The sequence below is a fragment of the Syngnathoides biaculeatus genome, chromosome 7, assembly GCF_019802595.1.
Source record: "Syngnathoides biaculeatus isolate LvHL_M chromosome 7, ASM1980259v1, whole genome shotgun sequence".
NCBI lineage: Eukaryota > Metazoa > Chordata > Actinopteri > Syngnathiformes > Syngnathidae > Syngnathoides > Syngnathoides biaculeatus.
The window spans coordinates 12,011,026-12,029,066 of record NC_084646.1 but is presented as its reverse complement, the minus strand read 5'-3'; the positions used below and the strand labels follow the sequence as shown (position 1 = coordinate 12,029,066).

Sequence of the window (18,041 nt, the reverse complement as noted above, 5' to 3'; positions counted from 1 at the left end):
ATATCCAAGTGGTCGCCATATTGGCTGCCTCCTCTGTCCGTGACATCACCCGGACATTCGCCAATGAAAACACGCGGCGCACCCTAACTATGGGAAACGAACACGTCCCTCTGATACGGAAGCTCTTTTTGAAAAGGACAACACTACACAACTGAGTGAAGTTACCGGGGCAATATTACACGATTGTTTTCAGCCCTCGGGCAATATTACACTTTTGTTTCGAGCCATATTCAAACCGCACCCCCGTCCGATCCAGTGTGGCTTATGAAAGAGCCGAGCCGTGCCGCTTTGGAGGGTTGTTCACAGACACCACAGTACTGTGCAACACAGTCGAGCCGGGGCGCTTTCTGCGCGCACGCGACTGAGTGACGCATTCTCGGCTGGGTTCAAAGCCCGACGCGCAGCCTTCGCAGAAGCTGTGACCGCCGAACGCGGCGCCTCAGCCGAATTTTGGCGCCTGTGGTGGCATAAAAGGAGGAGGTGGAGCCGAGCTGTGTTGCTTTTAGGGGTATGTTCAAAGTCGCCGCTGTACGCGATGAACACTATTGAGACATTGTTGGCTGGGCGACGCGCACATCGACACATTTCATATGCAGATCTTTTGTTACATTATGAGAGAGACTGATTCCGTGCTCCGCCCCAAACTCTTATTTTTTTTTTAGTAGCTGTTTGCGCACATCAACACATTTCAGACGCAGATCTTTTGCTACGTTATGAGAGAGACCGATTACGTGGTCTGCGCCAAACTATTATTTATTTTTTTTTAAGTAGCTGTTTACACACCTACCTGTTATTTGGAACCCACGAAGCACCCGTGCAATCCATTTTTCACAACGAACAGGATCTCTTTCAAACTTATGAAGGGTAATTCCATTCTCCCAAGTGTTCAAGCAATGTCCAGCAATCCAATGAGCCGGCATTTTGGCTAACACAAAGGAACAACGAGCTACCTTCCCGGAGGTAAAACTAATGGAAACAAACAAGTCCACGAGGGTCCATTACGTCACTTCCTGCTTCTCGAAAACAAATCCCTGACAGGATTTTCCTGGCGGGAGTTACAAAAAGCTGTATACGTCAAATCATGTTTTGTGGTGGGGAAAAAAAAACACAAGGGACCCTGTTGGCTGTGGGGTTTTCATTAGTAATATACCAAAAATCATCCATTTCATGACAGTTGCACTTTAATGTCCCGCGCACTGGCCGGGAAGTCGGACTCCTCGTCATTCCGTCCGCAGAACCATCCAAATATTCAACATTATTTACAGCCACAGGTCGACATCTGTATGGACGTATTCCTCCGTCTTCCCGATCAACCGATACTGCTATTTCTTCATCAGATGAGGATAAATCCGAGAAATCAGCGCTGGCGACAATTGTTCCCCAACGTAAGCGAGGCATTGGTGCCACGTTGGTAATGTGACACACCAAAATGGCGGCGCCCATGAAAATTCGTAGTTGCAGATGAAATTTTTTCTCAAAATACCATTAAATGGGAGAGGATTAACATCACATTGTCAAGGTACAATACATATAACGTGACCTATTGGATACATTGTTCATCCAAACCACTGGAATCTCCCTTTAAGAAGTGGGACACTGAGAGGACTGAAGAGAGGCGAAAGGAATACATTTGAGATGCGACATAGGGCGGCGGTAGAGGTGGCGAAGGCCCAGCAGAAGCTAAATGATGACGTATGCCACATTGGACACGAAAGAAGGAGAAAGAGGTCTATACAGGTGGGCCGGACAGAAGGATAACAATGGGAAGGAGGTGCAGCAGGTTAGGGTGATTAAGGGGAGAGATGGAAACGTGTGCTGGATGGATGGAAAGAATACTTTGAGGAGTTGATGAAGGGAGAAAATGAGAGAAGGAAGAATAGAAGAGGCAAGTGTGATAGACCAGGAAGTGGAAATGATAAGTAAGGGGGGGGGGGGGTTTGAATGACACTAATGAGGATGAAAATTGGAAAGGCAGTCGGCTCCGATGGAACCCCGGTGGAGGTATAGAAGCAATTTGGAGAGGTGGCTGTGGAGTTTTTCACCAACTTGTTTGACAGAATACTAGCGGGTGAGAAGATGCTTGAAGAATGGAGGAAAAGTGTGCTCGTTCCCATTTTTAAGAACAAAAATGATTTGCAGAGCTGTGGAAACTATAGAGGAATAAAGTTGATGAGCCACACAATGAAGTTATGGGAAAGAGTAGTGGAGGCTAGACTCGGGAAAGAAGTATCTGCGAGCAGCAGTATGGCTTCATGCCTAGAAGAAGCAATATTAGGGGCAATATTACTCTATCGTTTCGAGCCATATTTAGACGATATGCGGAGCGTGGCCAAATCACCTCCCTGTCCCATCCACATTCGCGGCAGCGATGACTGCTCGGCCAAATCGCCTCCCCATCCGATCCACATCCACGTGGTGATAAAACAAACAACGCCGCCCGCGAGCGACGACGCCGCGGACAAACCCCTTCCCCATCCGATCCACTGCAGCACGGCACCGCGACGAGCCACCCCGGCCAAAGCCATGTCAACATCGACACATTTAGCACCCCTGACTTGCGTATTACGTCTGTCGCCCCAAAACTATTGTTTTTGGGTTTTTTTTGTTTTATTATTTTTTTTTTTTGCAGCTGTATACACACCTACCTGTCATTTGGAACCCATATAGCTCTCATCCTTTGCACCTGTGCAATCTATTTTTCCCGACGAACCGGGTCTTTTGGAAAAGTATGAAGAGCGAATCCGTCCTCCCGAGTGTTTGAGCATTACAACGAGCTGACATTTTGGCTAACACAAAGGAACAACGAGCTACCTTCCAGCAGGTAAAACTTGTATAAACATACGAGACCACTTGAGCGTGCTACTGCCCTGTACATCGGCTGGGTTCATACCGGCTGCTGTTTCTTTCCCATTAATAACATAGTAAAATTCATGCATTTCATGACAGTGGACCTTTAATATAACGAAGGGACTTTTCGTCTGATCTTTAGACAGGAATGACAACATCTTTGCAAAAATGTTCTTTTTGGAATAAAAAAGACACAGCTTGTCTCCTAGCTGATGTTTTTTTTTTTTTTAATTTGTTTTGTTTTTTTCGCCGTTTCCTCCGACAGGGTCAGGTTAAGTTTCTCATTGACCACAACCCGAGATTCACTTTCAACAAATGCGCAGCAGTACACTTGTCGGTCGTTTAGGTCCCGGGATTTGAAGCCCGGTCCTCAGAACTGTGAGGCCAACGTTCGAACCACTTGTTCGCCATGCCACTATCCGGTACGGCCAATGCCCTGGAAATTCTTTTATACCAATCCCCACAGTTCACAGAGATGATAAAAGCTCAATTTCATTCAACAACATCCCATATTGCTCATTTTGTGTTTCGTAGCTAAGCCATTTTACATTCTGGAAAAAAAAATTCCACTTTTATTTCTATTTATTTTTCAGGGACTGTCTGCTGGTACACACTTAAACCAAATTGGACCTTTTTGCGTTCCAGGTATCACATGACCTCTCACATCATCCTAACCACCAGCATCCTGTGCGCCCACGGATGTGGGTGATAGTTTCTATTGTGTACATTGATGTGAGGACACGCACACATTCGGATGTCAGAAACTTACGTGGGCAGAAATGCACAACCAAAACCACAAATAACACTTAACAGATAATACACTATTGTGACGTCGCTACTTTACTTTTTGGATGGCCTTCAATGAAACCTTGAATTCATCAGCAGAGGGCGCCAGATACTCAAAGAAGAAGTCCCTCAGAGGTATCCATCCATTTTCTTTGCCACTTATCCTCACAAAGGGTCACGGGAGTGCTGGAGCTTATCCCAGCTCTCGACGGGCAAGAGGCGGGGTACACCCTGAACTGGTCGCACATGTTGCATTCACCTTGGGGCATTTTAGAGTCCCCAATTAATGTTGCATGTTTTTGGGATGTGGGAGGAAACCGGAGTGCCCGGAGGAAACCCACGCAGGCACGGGGAGAACATTCTAACTCCACACAGGCGGGGCTGCGATTGAACCTGGGTCCTCAGAACTGTGAGGCCAACGCTTTACCAACTGTTCCACCGTGCCACGCCCTCAGCGGTACTGTAGCTTCAAATGCTGAAGGTTTTTTTTTTTTTCAATTGCGAAATATCAATGTCCAGAGATGGATAGCTCCATCTACTAAAATCACCCCCCCCCCCCCCCCACAAAAAAAGTATCTTCAAATTTCCAGTTTTTGTTTTGGTATTGTGTTTTTTGGGGAACTTTTTTGTGTGTTTGCTTTGTTGTTGTTGTTTTTTTTAATCCCCAAATAATATTTTTGCTTTGGGCAAAAAAAAAAAAAAATGTAGAGCCTACTACTAGCTTCCCATTTGTCACCACCAGGTTTTTTATTTTTTATTTTTTGCTGTATTTTTTCATTTTATTTTTTCTATATGCATTTTACTGCTTTTATTTTAGTCCCCCCCCCCCCCCAGGAACGTTTGCACTCAAATTTCTGACTCAGCCACTGAATGCAAAGCTTTGTTTGCGCATAATGTACACCCTGTATGCTAATCCTTCTCATGAATGTGTTGTGGTCCCGAACGGCAGTCTCACGAACACTCCCCTTTTCAGTATTGTTTAGGAAAAATAGTTTTGAATTACATTTAATCATGGGTTGTCATCAATCATTTTGTGGGAACCCAAATGTGTTGGGGTGGGGGGCGGGCTAAGATTTTAAAACGGCCTTAAAACATAACACGAAATAGTATTGATGGAGGCTTGAGAATTTTTTATTTTATTTTTTTTTTTTGGGGGGGGGGTCTTCAGCCCCTCTAAAATAGGCCTAGTGACGCCACCGTTTTGTGCCTTTCCTCAGTTGTTTGACCACACTGACAGGCTAGTTCCCATCCTCCACCCCCCTCAGGTGTACGCCGAGTTGACACACCTGGCAGCGGCGTGGGCGTGGACATGTTAGATCAGAACCGTATGAGCCGGGAGAGAAAGAAGGGGACGTGTGAGCCATAAAACAAACAAACAAAAAAAAAAGCATGCCGGCGATGGGCTGCAAAATGTCGAGGCCGTCGTGAGGAGTTATGACAATCACTGCAGGTACAGTAAACGCGTATCACGTGTCTGCTTCGGTTTTTGTTTAAAGGTTGTCACAAACGCAATGTGAGAATAGTGTAGACTAGTACGTGTGTGACCGGTGGACTTTCTGCGTTGTGTCGGTTTAAAAGACCGCGTCGTGACACAGAATTTCTTCTCGGTGGCAATCTCCATTTATTTGGCTCAGCTGCCGTAGACAAGGCCAAACAAACTTTGTGATATTTGTAGCATCAAGCGAGGACCTAGACAAGTGAAACAAATATATTATCCTCAAGACATACTACAAAGTGCGAATATCACTCAAACAAGGTGTCGTAAAAAACTGGATCGCGCATACATATCTAGCGGTGTGTCGATTGGTTGAAGCCAATTGGCTGCCGTCTTGGTACTCCCAAAACGTGTGGAGGACATGTTTTCCGGGTGGAATTTTGGCGGGGGTTTTCTCAAAGTTTGGCATGTTGAATTAAAACGGGTCGTTTGATCTTGACATTTTTTTCAGTTTCGGTAACATGAAGGATTTTTTTTATTCGACTTGGTAAGCCCCCCCCCCAAAAAAAAAGGCTAAGTACAAAGGAAATACATATAACACCGTGACTACCAAGAAACCTTGCATATCAGCTGGGGCCCGATTTCCGTGACATGCTAACTTGTCACAAAATACCCTGGGAAACACAATCATCATAACATAGCAAAAAAAACTAAGCATTTTTTGTCATAAACAAATTGTAAGTCAGTTAGATATATTTTTGGAAATAAGGACTCTCAATGGGAAAATACACACGAAACGCATTGTTCATTTGTTGTCTCTGCAACGTCCTATTCAGACACAAATGTTAAACTTGTTTGCTCACATTTGGAAAATCAAATTCAAATTGCAGAATTCTGTATGATTAAATTAATCAAAACTTTCACAGAAAATGTCTTTTGTTGCTTATCCACTGAAGTTTGGGAAAATATTTACATCGCTTTTTCGCTAAAAACCGTCTAGCTATAAAGGTGAAGCAGAGAGTGAACAGCAACAACCGTAAACAAAACTTGTTTCAAGTGAATTAAGATCATCAGATAACTAAAAAAAAAGAAACTTTACAAACAAACTTTAACACCCTAACCCTACCGGTGCAATGTTTTCTCACAGCCATGAAACTGGCAATTAACGCGCAGGTCGGCATGGTTGTTTTGGGATTATCAAGATGCCGCATATCTTGGTGGCCAATGTGCTATCCAGTCTTTTTTTTTTGTCCTGAACTGTAGGCAAAAATGTTTGAGCGCTACGTGGTAGCACCAAATTTCACAATGAGCAGCAGTTTGTGAAAAATTCTGCAAAAAAGTTATTCAAGCTTTGTACGATCGTTCATCTTATTTATTGCATGAACCGAAATAGAATGCAGCAGCGACATAAAATCACGTACACTGCATAAATTAAAATAACTTTAAATGTACAAAAACTGAAATATATTGATATAATGAAAATAAGGGGACCAACACAGTTTACAAAACAAACATGAAGTTATGAAGTATTGTGTGTTGTTTTTTATTTAACGCTCATCTTTTTCAGTAGTACTCCCCTCCAAAATCAATCAATGCATGTTTCAATTTTTTAACAGTTGTACTTCATATTTTTTGTGTTGCATTTTTTTTTTTGTATGAAAAGCGCTTACAAATAAAGATTGAGTTAAGTGTCATGTAGTTGACAAAAAAAAAATGGCCGGAGGAAGGAAGTGGTTGATGGGCACCATCACTACAACGAATAATTTTCATATGCTGTAGAGCTTTTCTCCAGATGCAGAGCTGCAAAATAACTACAAATGAGCGAGAACATTTCTCTTCAAAACACTGACAAATAGATTTCCTGCAGAGTAGCGCCTTCTGTTGTGTTGGCATGGCAACACGATGTAATGAGTTACAAGATAACTCAGTCAGAGGACAACTTTCTTCTTCTTGCAGTACACGCTGTACACTTCCATGAGCAAGCTCATCCCCAAACTGCCATGGATAAAGATTGTGCACAATCAGGTATGCCTTGTTTGTCTTTATCCTGCCAAGTCTTGCTAAAACCCACATCTTGCTATTAAATTGTGATCTTTTTTTTGTAAATCTTAAACTTTCTGGATGCTGGAACACCGTACCGGGTAGAATTGTTTTTCAACGTACTGTAATTGTGACACCAATTAAACTAAAATATACACTTCAAAATGTTTTTTTTTTTATTTCAACTTCCATGTTCCATCCACCCATTCATTTTCTTAGCCGCTTATCCTCACAAGGGTCGCGGGGAGTGCTGGAGCCTATCCCAGCTTTCATCGGGCAGGAAGCGGGGTAGACCCTAAACTGGTTCCCAGCCAGTCGCGGGGCACATCGAGACTAACAGCCACACTCACAATCACACCTAGGGGCAACATGCAAACTCCACTCAGTGGGGGACAAGATTGAACCCGGGACCTCGGAACTGTGAGGCCAATGCTTTACAGCTGAGCCACCGTGCCGCCAATTTCATTGTTTGTTGGCCTTGTTAATGGAAAGTCACTTAACCAAATTCAATTGAATGCAATTCATTGTCTCAAGATGATGTGCACTTCTTATACTAACATGCCCCCCCCTACAAAAAAATACAAAGTAATCCCTCATTTTTCACAGTTAATTGGTACCAGACCCACCCACGAAAAGTGAAAAAACACAAAGTAGGGGTAAATGGCATCCCCCCCTTCATTGGTCGTCGCGCATTAGTATGTAGTAATTCGTCTTTTTTTTTTTTTTTTTCTGCGAGTGGGTGGGGCGTGAAAATCTGCGATGCGCTGAATACACGATAGGTGATCCCTGAAGTAGCGAGGGATTACTGTATGTATGTGTATCTCTCTCTCGCTCTCTCATTTATATATATATATGCAGTGTATATTTCTGTCCCAGTACAATATAATCATGTACATTAATTTTTTTATGACTCTAAAAAAAAAAAGGGGGGGGGGGACATATCAAAAAGTATAATATGCTTAGTAAACTCGAAAGTGACGTTGGATAATTCCGTTGCTGTCCACTAAAAAGCATTTCCAAGGTGCTTCACCATGCAGTGATTTATTTGAGGTTTGTAAACTTTGACCCGGGGTATGTGCTTCCAAGCCACAAACGGTTTGCCATGCCTTGCCTCACCTGTATAACTCTGATACTGGTTATTTTTTCAATATCTCACAATCATATCTGAGCTTTTACTTAACCCAAAGCTAAGGTACGGAAGGGAAATTGGTTTAGTGTATATGTTTTATTGCCGTACCAGTACCCATATGTAGATGTGCACTTTTTTGTTAACAAAAAAAGAAATGACAACGTATCAATCCAAATTATTTTGCGGACCATCAAGTAACAGGCCCCAGACTCCTGGGTGCCCCGAACCACAGTTTTTCGAATCTTACTTTTAGTACATTCTTTGTTTACACGGCTCGGATTTTTGCTGGCACGTGAACACGCAGGTGATGATATGTGTCGATCGGCTCACGTGTGCTCGCAGGTCTCACGTGGCAGGTGAGGGCCAACCAACGCCGCTACCACCAGCGACAGCAGAAGAAATCCTTCCTGGGCTTCCGTTGGGGCCGGTATTCAGTGAGTGGCAGCCCCCTCCTTCAACGTGTGCTAGAATGATGATAATGATGATTTTTGATCTATATATTATGTAAAACAATAGTAATACATAAGAACTGTAACGTATAGAGCAGGGGTGTCAAACTATTTTTTGTCATGGTCCATGTTGTAGTTAAGGTTTCTCTGAGGCCCGTTATGACTGCAAACCCATCAAAATCATTCATCGCCTCATCATATTACACATGAAATTAAGGAACTAGAGTTGGAATCAGAAATGAAGGGTAATGGGTTCATGTTTGGTAAAACAAAATGTATATAGTATCTCAATGTTATCATTTATGACAATATGTAATTTTGGTACAGATTGGCACAAGAATCATGGACGTTGACTGATTATTTGCCTTTGTGGGCCACATAAAATCATGTGGTGGACCGGATCTGGCCCCCGGGCCTTGAGTTTGACACCTTTTGATATACTGTACAGTGAGAATCCCAATAACAGTTTCCTCTTTTTGTTTCACATGAAGCTACATTTATAATGTAAGTCCTAATGTAGTCTCCTTGTTGCCAGGATAACCAGGTACGCAGCTATAAGTACTCCGTCCTCACCTTCCTGCCGCTGACGCTGTTTGAGCAGTTCCAGCGAGCCGCCAATCTCTACTTCCTCTTCATGATGGCGTTGCAGGTCGGTTCGTCACCCTCGTCTTTTGCAGGGATTTTATTCCACAGACTTGACCGTGCGCAGTTTTGAGGCTAGAAAAAGTCCGCTGAGCCAGCTTGCGCAATGCTGTAATGCGCTCCCGTGTGTGCAAGGGGAGCCACAGTCGCCGATGCACTTTCAGTCGTTTTTGATCGGGAGTTGTAGTCACATGCACAAATACAAACTGAGAAGGCAATCAAGAAACTGCTGTAAGCCACACCTCACGCCCAGACGCTCACACGCAGTGTAACCGACCATTTCGACTCCAGCTGCTGATGTTAGACTACACCAGTGACTCTGAACCGGTGGCTCGGGACCCAAAAGTGGGTCACAGACCCATTTGGGGTCACAGACACATTTTGGGTGCGTCATAGAGAGCTAATTACATGTATTTGTATTCAGATTTTTTTTTTCAGTATAGTATGAAGGAATTCCAAATTCTCACACTGAATGTATTAGATAAGGTTCAGCTCTAACTATTGCTTTACTCCATAAACAGTGTAGCGACGTCATGGCTTGAAAATTTGGGGGGATACGTCATATTCATTCATGTATTTTATAGTGAGATAAAAGTGACCCAATTTTTCTGAAGCACCAGATGGCGTTCTTCTGTTTTTTTTTTTTTTTTTTTTTCTTTGACCTACGAGAGGGGTGTGAAACTCAAATTCTCAATGGGCCGAAATTTTAAATTGAGGGCCAAGGTGGAATAAATGAACCTTTTAATATGGAACCAAACAAGTGTATAATACTTGCAATACCGGCAGGCCAGCTCTAATATTCATTTGAAATTGCCAAATTTGTAATGATATTTGACACCTGTGACCTACAAGCATTGCATGGTCAAATAAATGATCATATGATTCACAACAAGCAGGTGTTTCACAGATATTGAACATTTTTTTTCCCCCCCAAAAATGGCTTCCATTCCCACTTGAATTGTACTGTCAAAATAAACATGAAACAAAGACCATTACATGTTTTATATCTAAAACCACACACACCTTTGCCTTGGCTAGCTTAATGCTCAAAACCAAAGCCATTCACATAGATAGGCTAATGAATAGTAACGATAGTCACTTTGGTATATCCCTTTAAACAACAGATGTTTGACCATAAAGGGTGCATCAATACATGAAGACAGACACTATAACAATCCTCATGTGCATATTTTTATCCAAAGCAAAAAATGACTACCATAATTCCAGCCTACAGAGCGCACCTGGTTACAAGCCTCACTGAGTACATTTGTAAAGGAAATAGTATTTGGTACATACATACGCCGCAGCTGTGTAAAAGCCGTAAGTGTCCATATTGAAACACGAGATATTTACAAAGACAGTACACAGAAAGAGTTTAACGCTAAAGCTAGCGCTACGCTAACAGGGCTGGTTAAAATAAAACTTACTGGTATATACCACTGAGAAACGACAGTAACACAGCAGCAACACCCTGGCGTAGTGCTAACGCTAGCGGAGCGCTAACAGGGTTGGTAAAAGTCACTTCCTCGGCACCTATATTCCACTGGTCTCATTCTTACTTTTTCCGCTCGAGTTCCCACTTGCGGGCGTTAGAAAAAAATGCATAAATTAGCCGCATCACTACATAAACCGCAGGGTTGAAAGTGTGTGGGGGAAAAAAAGTCACGGGTCAAAGGCCGTCAATTACGGTAATATTACTATATATATATATATATATATATATATATATATATATATAAATCCGAATGAACTGTTCAAGTCTCACATTTTTTAATTATGTTGTTCCTATTTGTTTTACAAAATGAACATAAAACATTTGTTTTTTCCCGCCTCATGATTAAAAAGTGTACACAGTATTGTCGTTTGTCTCTCCCAGTGCGTCCCCATCATCTCATCCATCCAGTGGTACATCTCCATCATCCCGCTGATCCTCATTCTCTCCGTGAGAGGCGTGAAGGACCTCATTAACGACATGGTGAGACCGCGAGGCGCCCACCCGCCGAACGCGCCGCTGACACTCTTTTTAAGAGTCGCCACCCAGGCCTCACGGACGAGCGTACGGGCGCTCTCCTTCGTCGTCCTCATCGACTTCCCCGTCCTCTGCTCACTGACTAAACCAGCCGTCCCTGTAGCATTAATTCCCCCGCGATGTCATTAAAGCTTTTCCCTCTTAAATACCAGGGTCATGTTTTGCATGCACGACTCTCCGGTTAAGTGCATTGCCGAGTGACGGTCGTTAACGGCTCTCCGGTTGAAACGCTCGCTTGACCTCTCTCTATTGACTAAACATTTAGCAAAGGGTGTAAATCTCCCAGGTCCGAGTAATGGTGTCCCTGCGTTCACAGCCACCTTCGCTCACAGTGGTGGGAAGTAATGAAGTACAAATATTTTGTTACTATACTCAACCCTTGAAGCACCCGCTTGACAGAAGCATTTATTTTTTTTTATTTTTTTTTTTTTTGCTTCCCCCCCCCCCCCGTCATATTGACAGTATTAGCAAAGCTATGGTCACCTGTTTTGATTGCGAGAACATTCCCCCCACCTTTGAACGCAATATGTAAATTAATAAAAGGGACAATGGTGTTTTATTTGTACTGCGCATTTCATACACGAGGTAACTCAATGTGCTTTACATGAACTAAATGTACACTTCTAAATGCATTTCTTTAACATTTCAACTTCCACGTTCCATCCATCCATTCATTTTCTGAGCTGCTTATCCTCACAAGGGTCACAGGGAATGCTGGAGGCTATCCCAGCAGGAGACAGGGTACACCCTGAACTGGTTGCCAGCCAATCGCTGGGCACATCGAGACAAACAGCCGCAGTCACAATCACACTTAGGGGGAATTTAGAGTCCAATTAATGTTGCATGTTTTTGAAATGTGGGAGTAAACCGGAGTGCCCGGAGGAAACCCACACAGGCACGGGGAGAACATGCAAACTCCATACAGGTGGGTCTGGGATTAAACCCGGTACCTCAAAACTGTGAGGGTGATGCTTTCCAGCTGAGCCACCATTCTGCTGTTTACATGGTTAAAAGCATTCAAATATGTAAAAGTTTTTTTACGTTTGTATTGGAGTACAGTTGAGTATGTCTACTTTTTTTAGACATTTACTTCAGTAGAGTAATCTAATTTTATTTATTTATTTTTGCACAAGTATTATCTGTATTCCTCCTTAGAGATCGAGTACGTTTGCCACGACTGCCTTTCCATCCCTTCTTTGTGTCGTGTTTCCAGGCGAGGAGACGCAGCGACTTCGAGGTCAACTCGCGACCATGTGACGTGCTCATCTCCCAGCGGTGAGCGCCATGACGCCGGCAGCGTCGGAGCGTTTGAGCCCGGGGACCAGAAACCGGTCCCGTAATGACGCTCTAATGAAGTATGAATGAGAGACGGCCTTTTCGAGGCCAGCACGCGGCATTCCACGGGAAAACCAAAACCGAGTGATCTCTCAGCTTGACATTTGATTATTTCATCGTTTTAACGCGATTCCATTCAAAGAGGCGTCGGGTGGTTTCGGAGAACGCTGTGAAGAATTAATAAGCCGTAAATGCTCGTAGCGAAAGAAAACGATGTGACTGCATCTACACATATATTATCTGCATTAAAATAAATATTATGAATGCTGAGAAAATATTTTGTATGAATGTTAATCTGCTGTTGTAAGACCAAAAAGGACGCAAAGGCGTTCAAGCATTCACAAATACAACTGTCAATCAAAACCTGTGTGAAGGCTGGGAGACAAGGATTCTTAAATTTGCTCATTTACCTCAAAATATTTTTTTCTTATAAATAGGTGCTTATGATGATTGGTATTTTGTGTATGAAAAAAAGTCTACACGCTCATAAACGGACATTTACACTTCTTGTGGGTGAATGCTGAGAGAGCAGCATTCTTCCAATTGCCATGATGCTTTTTTTTTTTTTTTTAAAGAAAAATATGTTGTACATCTAAATAACTATGGAATGCTGAATGACAAGCATTCACTTATACTGTATTTTTAAAAAATGCATCAAGTCTAAGAGAAACTTATTGTTATTTTGTATCGAAGATTAGCGTGATAGCTAAAACGCGCATAACACTTCATGAATGCTGAGACAAGAACATCACAATGAACGTATCAACTGGACAGTTGACAGCCTCTCACGATTGCATTTTTTTTTTAATGACGTGACGTTTGAACCATCTCTCACAATATTCGCAAAATATTTCAGAGGAGAAAACGTCAGATTCGTTTGTGACATTTGTTTCAGTTTCAGTCCAGTGCAGTGGAAGGATCTGTGCGTGGGAGATATCGTGCGCATCCACCAAGACCAAACCATCCCTGTGAGCTGCTGGAGTTTTCATTTTGAAATTTATGAAGTTAAATGTGTGGCGAAAAATGGCAGCATCTTGACTCGCGTGGTGTGGGGTTCAAATCTTGGCTGCAAGCTTCCTGCGGGGCATTTGAATCCTCACCCCCAAGCTTGCGTGGGTTTTCTCCAGCTACTCCACCTTCCTCCCATATTTCAAAAACATGCACATTCGTTTCATTGACGACTTTAAATTCAAAAGTTCACGTACGGGCGTTTACAATTAATTGGGCTCAAATCCTGTATTTCACAGGTGTCATACTCGAGGCTCGAGTGCCTAATCCACCCCGCTACATGGTTTCATGTGGCCCGTGAAGGCAAATCTAGTGTAAACTTTGATGATTGTGAAAATCAATACCAACATTTCAAATTGTCACATATCATAAACAATAATTTTGAGATATTACAAGATTTTTTTTTTTATGCTAAACATGAACAAGAGTTGAAAAACCCATTACCCCTGATTACTGATTACCCCTGCCCCCTACTAACTTATTCGTATGTTTAATCTTAGGCAGATGTGATGCTCCTCTGCAGCTCTGAAACTCACAGTCTGTCCTATGTGGAAACAGCTGACATTGATGGGTGAGAGTTTTAAAAAAAAAAAATATATATATATATATGATTACGGCAGCACGTAGGAGATGGGATACAACGACTGCGTCAAAATTCCGAGGTTCCGGGTTCAAATCTCGGCTACAGCCTCCCTGCGTGGCGTTTGTATGCCACCCCCCAATCCCCCAGTCTTTGCCCTCGTTTCCAGATACTCTGGTTGCGTCCACCCGCCCTAAAACATGTTAAGAATAAATTGTCTATTAGGTCCCTGTTGTAGTTGTATGAGAGAGAAACACAGTTTTTAACCATTTCATATCATAGATTTGCATTTATCCTTTAATGATTGTTTGATTTTGAACTTTTATATGATGTAAAATTTGGATTTAACTTTTAAGTACATTTAAATTCATTTTTTGTTTGTTTTCCTACATTAGATATTGATGATGATGATGTGCACAAAAGAACACGAAAAATAATGTTGGCGTGCATTATAATCATGCAGCGAGACGAACCTGAAGTACCGACAGGCTCTCAGTGCGACGCACGACCAATTGACGTCGGAACCCGCAGAGTGTACGCTCGCCGCCTTTGACGGTGAATACACTTTGATTTCTTCATAAATGTCAGTATTAAAGGTCGAGGATGTCGCCCGGCTCTCACCTGAAGTCCACTGAGATGTCTGTGAGGCTAGTTGGGATGAAAAAAATGTGTTTATCGTAAATGAACAATTCTGTGGATGAAATGTGCTTAATTTCCCAGGCGTGGTGTTCTGCGAGGAACCCAACGATGGCATGTACGCGTTCCGAGGGCAGCTGCACTGGAGAGGGGAGCGTTTCCTGTTGGGCAACGAGCACCTCCTCCTCAGGGGGACCGTCCTCCGAAACACGCAGATCGCCTATGGTTTGGTCGTTTACACCGGTACGGATGCAGTCACACAGATTTGAAATATGTACGGGTGTGGTCAGTCATGTCCGCAGATATAAAGTGACGGGTGTGGTCCACAAGTCATGCCCGCAGATATAAAGTTGCGGGTGTGTGTTCTGTTTGTAATTACGAGTGTACCCCTTTAAGAGCGGAGAGGAGCGGTGTCAGGTAAACTAGGAAGTAGAAGGAGACAGTGTGCTTCCGTGTTGAGAAGAAAAAAAAAACATATGAGCCTTTGGTTCACTGCGCTGGATCGGTTTTCGTTTGCGACAAGTGCGCAGTGTCGCAGCTTAGACGAAACATTGGTCAAGACTAGACAAAAAACGCGACGTCTTTCAAGGTCTATCGATTTCTACTCATAACAAATTTTATGCGCGTGATTTTTCGTGCTCGACTGTGCAGATTTGCAAGTGCGTACGGGCCCATCAAATCAGTGACTGCAGATATGTTCATTTTCATGCATGTAGTATTATGTACCTCAAATCACAATGTCCACGGAGTGAGAACGCAAACAAGGGTGCCATCCGAAATGTCCTTAGCTCACCTTCTATTGTGGCCTCCACTTGATTCAAAGGCAAATTATATTCAATTGAATGCATTATAGTGCGCGGCTATTTATGGACGGTGCCGTTGAAATGTGGGTCAAACCTACGACTCCCGTCCAGTCTTTAAAAGTGATCATTGATCAGATTATTACTGAACCGGGAGGGAAGTGTTCCGGATCTCGCCGCCGTGACCCTTTCAGTTCTAGTAAAGCGGATCTATACCTCAAAATCCTCCACAGATGGCTTTTACTCCATTTGTCACATAACGTTTAACGATACGACCCGACGATTTTGACCCCAAGGCTCATATTCAAGCTTGACTTTCACCACATGGACGCAAGTGTGGCCCATTTCTTTGCTCCTCTGACAACTTGCACTCATTTCAGAAGACTCCCTAGTCTGTGGTCATGACAACAGATCTGAGAGAGGGCCTGCCGGGTCACGTTGTCCATTACAGTTGAGTCAAAATCACCACAAGGTGCCTTTTGACAGTTCCCCGTTCAACCCTGAAAATTACATATTCACTCTATTATGTTGAGTGCAAACAGACAATGTGTATGCAAACACTAAAGTACTGTACGTCATCTTGCTAACAGGGTGGAATTTTTGGCTAATCTTAGCAATGAATGCAGGGCTGTCATGATCGAAATCATTGTAAAATTAAAAAATATATTTCAACAAGTTCTTATATATTACAAATAAGTAACTACTTATAAGTACTTACATCATGAATACATCGTGTTTTATGCACATTACACACCTAAAAGTTTATCCGTTGTTCAATATTGTGTCCAGGGGTGGATACATTAAGGCGGCTTGGTGGGTCAGTTGGTAAAGCGTTACCCTCACAGTTCTGAGGACCCGGGTTCGATCCCGGCCCCTCCTGTGTGGAGTTTGTATGTTCTCCCCGTGCCTGCGATGGTTTTCTACAAGCACTCCTGTTTCCTCCCACATCCCAAAAACATGCAACATTAGTTGGACACACCAAATTGCCCCTAGGTGTGATTGTGAGTGCCGCTGTTTGTCTCTATGTGCCCTGCGATTGGCTGGCAACCAGTTCAGGGTGTGCCCCGCCTCCTGCCCGTTGACAGCTGGGATAGGCTGCAGCACGCCAGCGACCCTCATGAGGATAAGAGGCAAAGAAAATGACTGGATGGATAGATGGGAATATACGTTATTAAAATTACTTATTTCAGAATATTGTTTTCAACAGTAAAACCATGTACAAATGCGATTGAAAAATTATTTACTATAATTTAATCACTTATTACACACGGTGTCAATGAAAAATTGTATAAAATGGGGAAAAAAAACATTTTAAAAATGTATTCTTTAAAAATTCAAGATGTCTTGTAGAGCTTTCCGAAAGCATTCAACTTCAGCTGTTGATTACCGCCCCTGACTTTAGAGGTGTGTCCCAAAACATTTGTCCATCTTTTGTCAACTGTCAAATCGGAATTTCACCATCCATTCTCCATCTTTTGTGAAGTATCTATGGAAACAAGTTAGTCCATGTACCGCTGCAAGTGGGAGGGGGGGCACTTCTCCGTGCGTTTCACCTCTGTACAGTAAGGTCATCCTGCTCAAGGGCACGTCAGCGGCTGTCCGCTTTGTTGAGCGAGGGCCTGAACTCTCGCTCTCGTATCGTCCGATCCAGGTGCCGACACGAAGATCCTGAGGAACTGTGGGAAAGTGCGAGCGAAGAGAACTCGCTTGGAGAATAGTCTCAACAGAGCGGTGGTAGTGGTGAGTGCGTCAATATCTGAGATCAAATACTTAGTTAATATACATATAAATGTTATTAATTGCTTACATGCAGATGACCAAAATGTATCCGTTGCGTTTTTCAGTGCCGTTTTAGCATGCTGTCCTTGTTGTGTACTAAATTGGATCCAACTTTGAGTAAATATCCCGCCACAACATTTTCAAAATTCTGCAAAAATATCAAATATGTTGTTCTCCCCCGTCCACATGTTAAAATTATTAACGTTAAAAAAAATTATACATCCTGAGTGCTTCTCATTTAACAGTAGAATTATGTTTTTGCGTGGCAGTGAAGCGTACGTGTTTGGGGTCCACAGATCATGGTGTTTTTGCTGCTGGCTGTTCTTCTTCTGGCCGTCGCCTGCGGGGTGTTTGCAAGCCGGGTCATGAGCCGCACAGAGGTTCTGTCAGCGCTGGTTATCAACGGTGACCCGGTATACACGGGCTTCCTGGTCTACTGGAGCTACTTCATTCTGCTGGGACCGGCCGTGCCCATCATGCTCTACGTCACGTCGGTTCTAACCTGCTGCGATGTACGGTGGTGGTGCGGATGTAAAATTATTGATG

At 43.1% G+C, this 18,041-nt stretch overlaps 1 protein-coding gene across 2 annotated transcripts in view; it reads left to right on the top strand.

Annotated features, from left to right (window-relative positions):
* The window catches only part of atp8b3 (ATPase phospholipid transporting 8B3), a 39,788-nt gene that overhangs the window by 8,456 nt on the left and 13,291 nt on the right, over positions 1-18,041 (top strand). Inside the window, exons 1-12 of one of the 2 annotated variants that reach the window (XM_061825816.1) lie at positions 4,845-5,083; positions 7,025-7,093; positions 8,580-8,671; positions 9,222-9,335; positions 11,205-11,303; positions 12,571-12,632; positions 13,588-13,660; positions 14,201-14,271; positions 14,744-14,835; positions 15,001-15,159; positions 17,368-17,456; positions 17,792-17,985. In XM_061825816.1, coding sequence (XP_061681800.1) covers positions 5,068-5,083; positions 7,025-7,093; positions 8,580-8,671; positions 9,222-9,335; positions 11,205-11,303; positions 12,571-12,632; positions 13,588-13,660; positions 14,201-14,271; positions 14,744-14,835; positions 15,001-15,159; positions 17,368-17,456; positions 17,792-17,985 — 1,130 coding nt within the window. In that variant the 5' untranslated portion in view covers positions 4,845-5,067. Of the gene's footprint in view, positions 1-4,844; positions 5,084-7,024; positions 7,094-8,579; positions 8,672-9,221; positions 9,336-11,204; positions 11,304-12,570; positions 12,633-13,587; positions 13,661-14,200; positions 14,272-14,743; positions 14,836-15,000; positions 15,160-17,367; positions 17,457-17,791; positions 17,986-18,041 lie in introns of those variants that run through there. The other variant, XM_061825815.1, reaches the window with a different exon arrangement.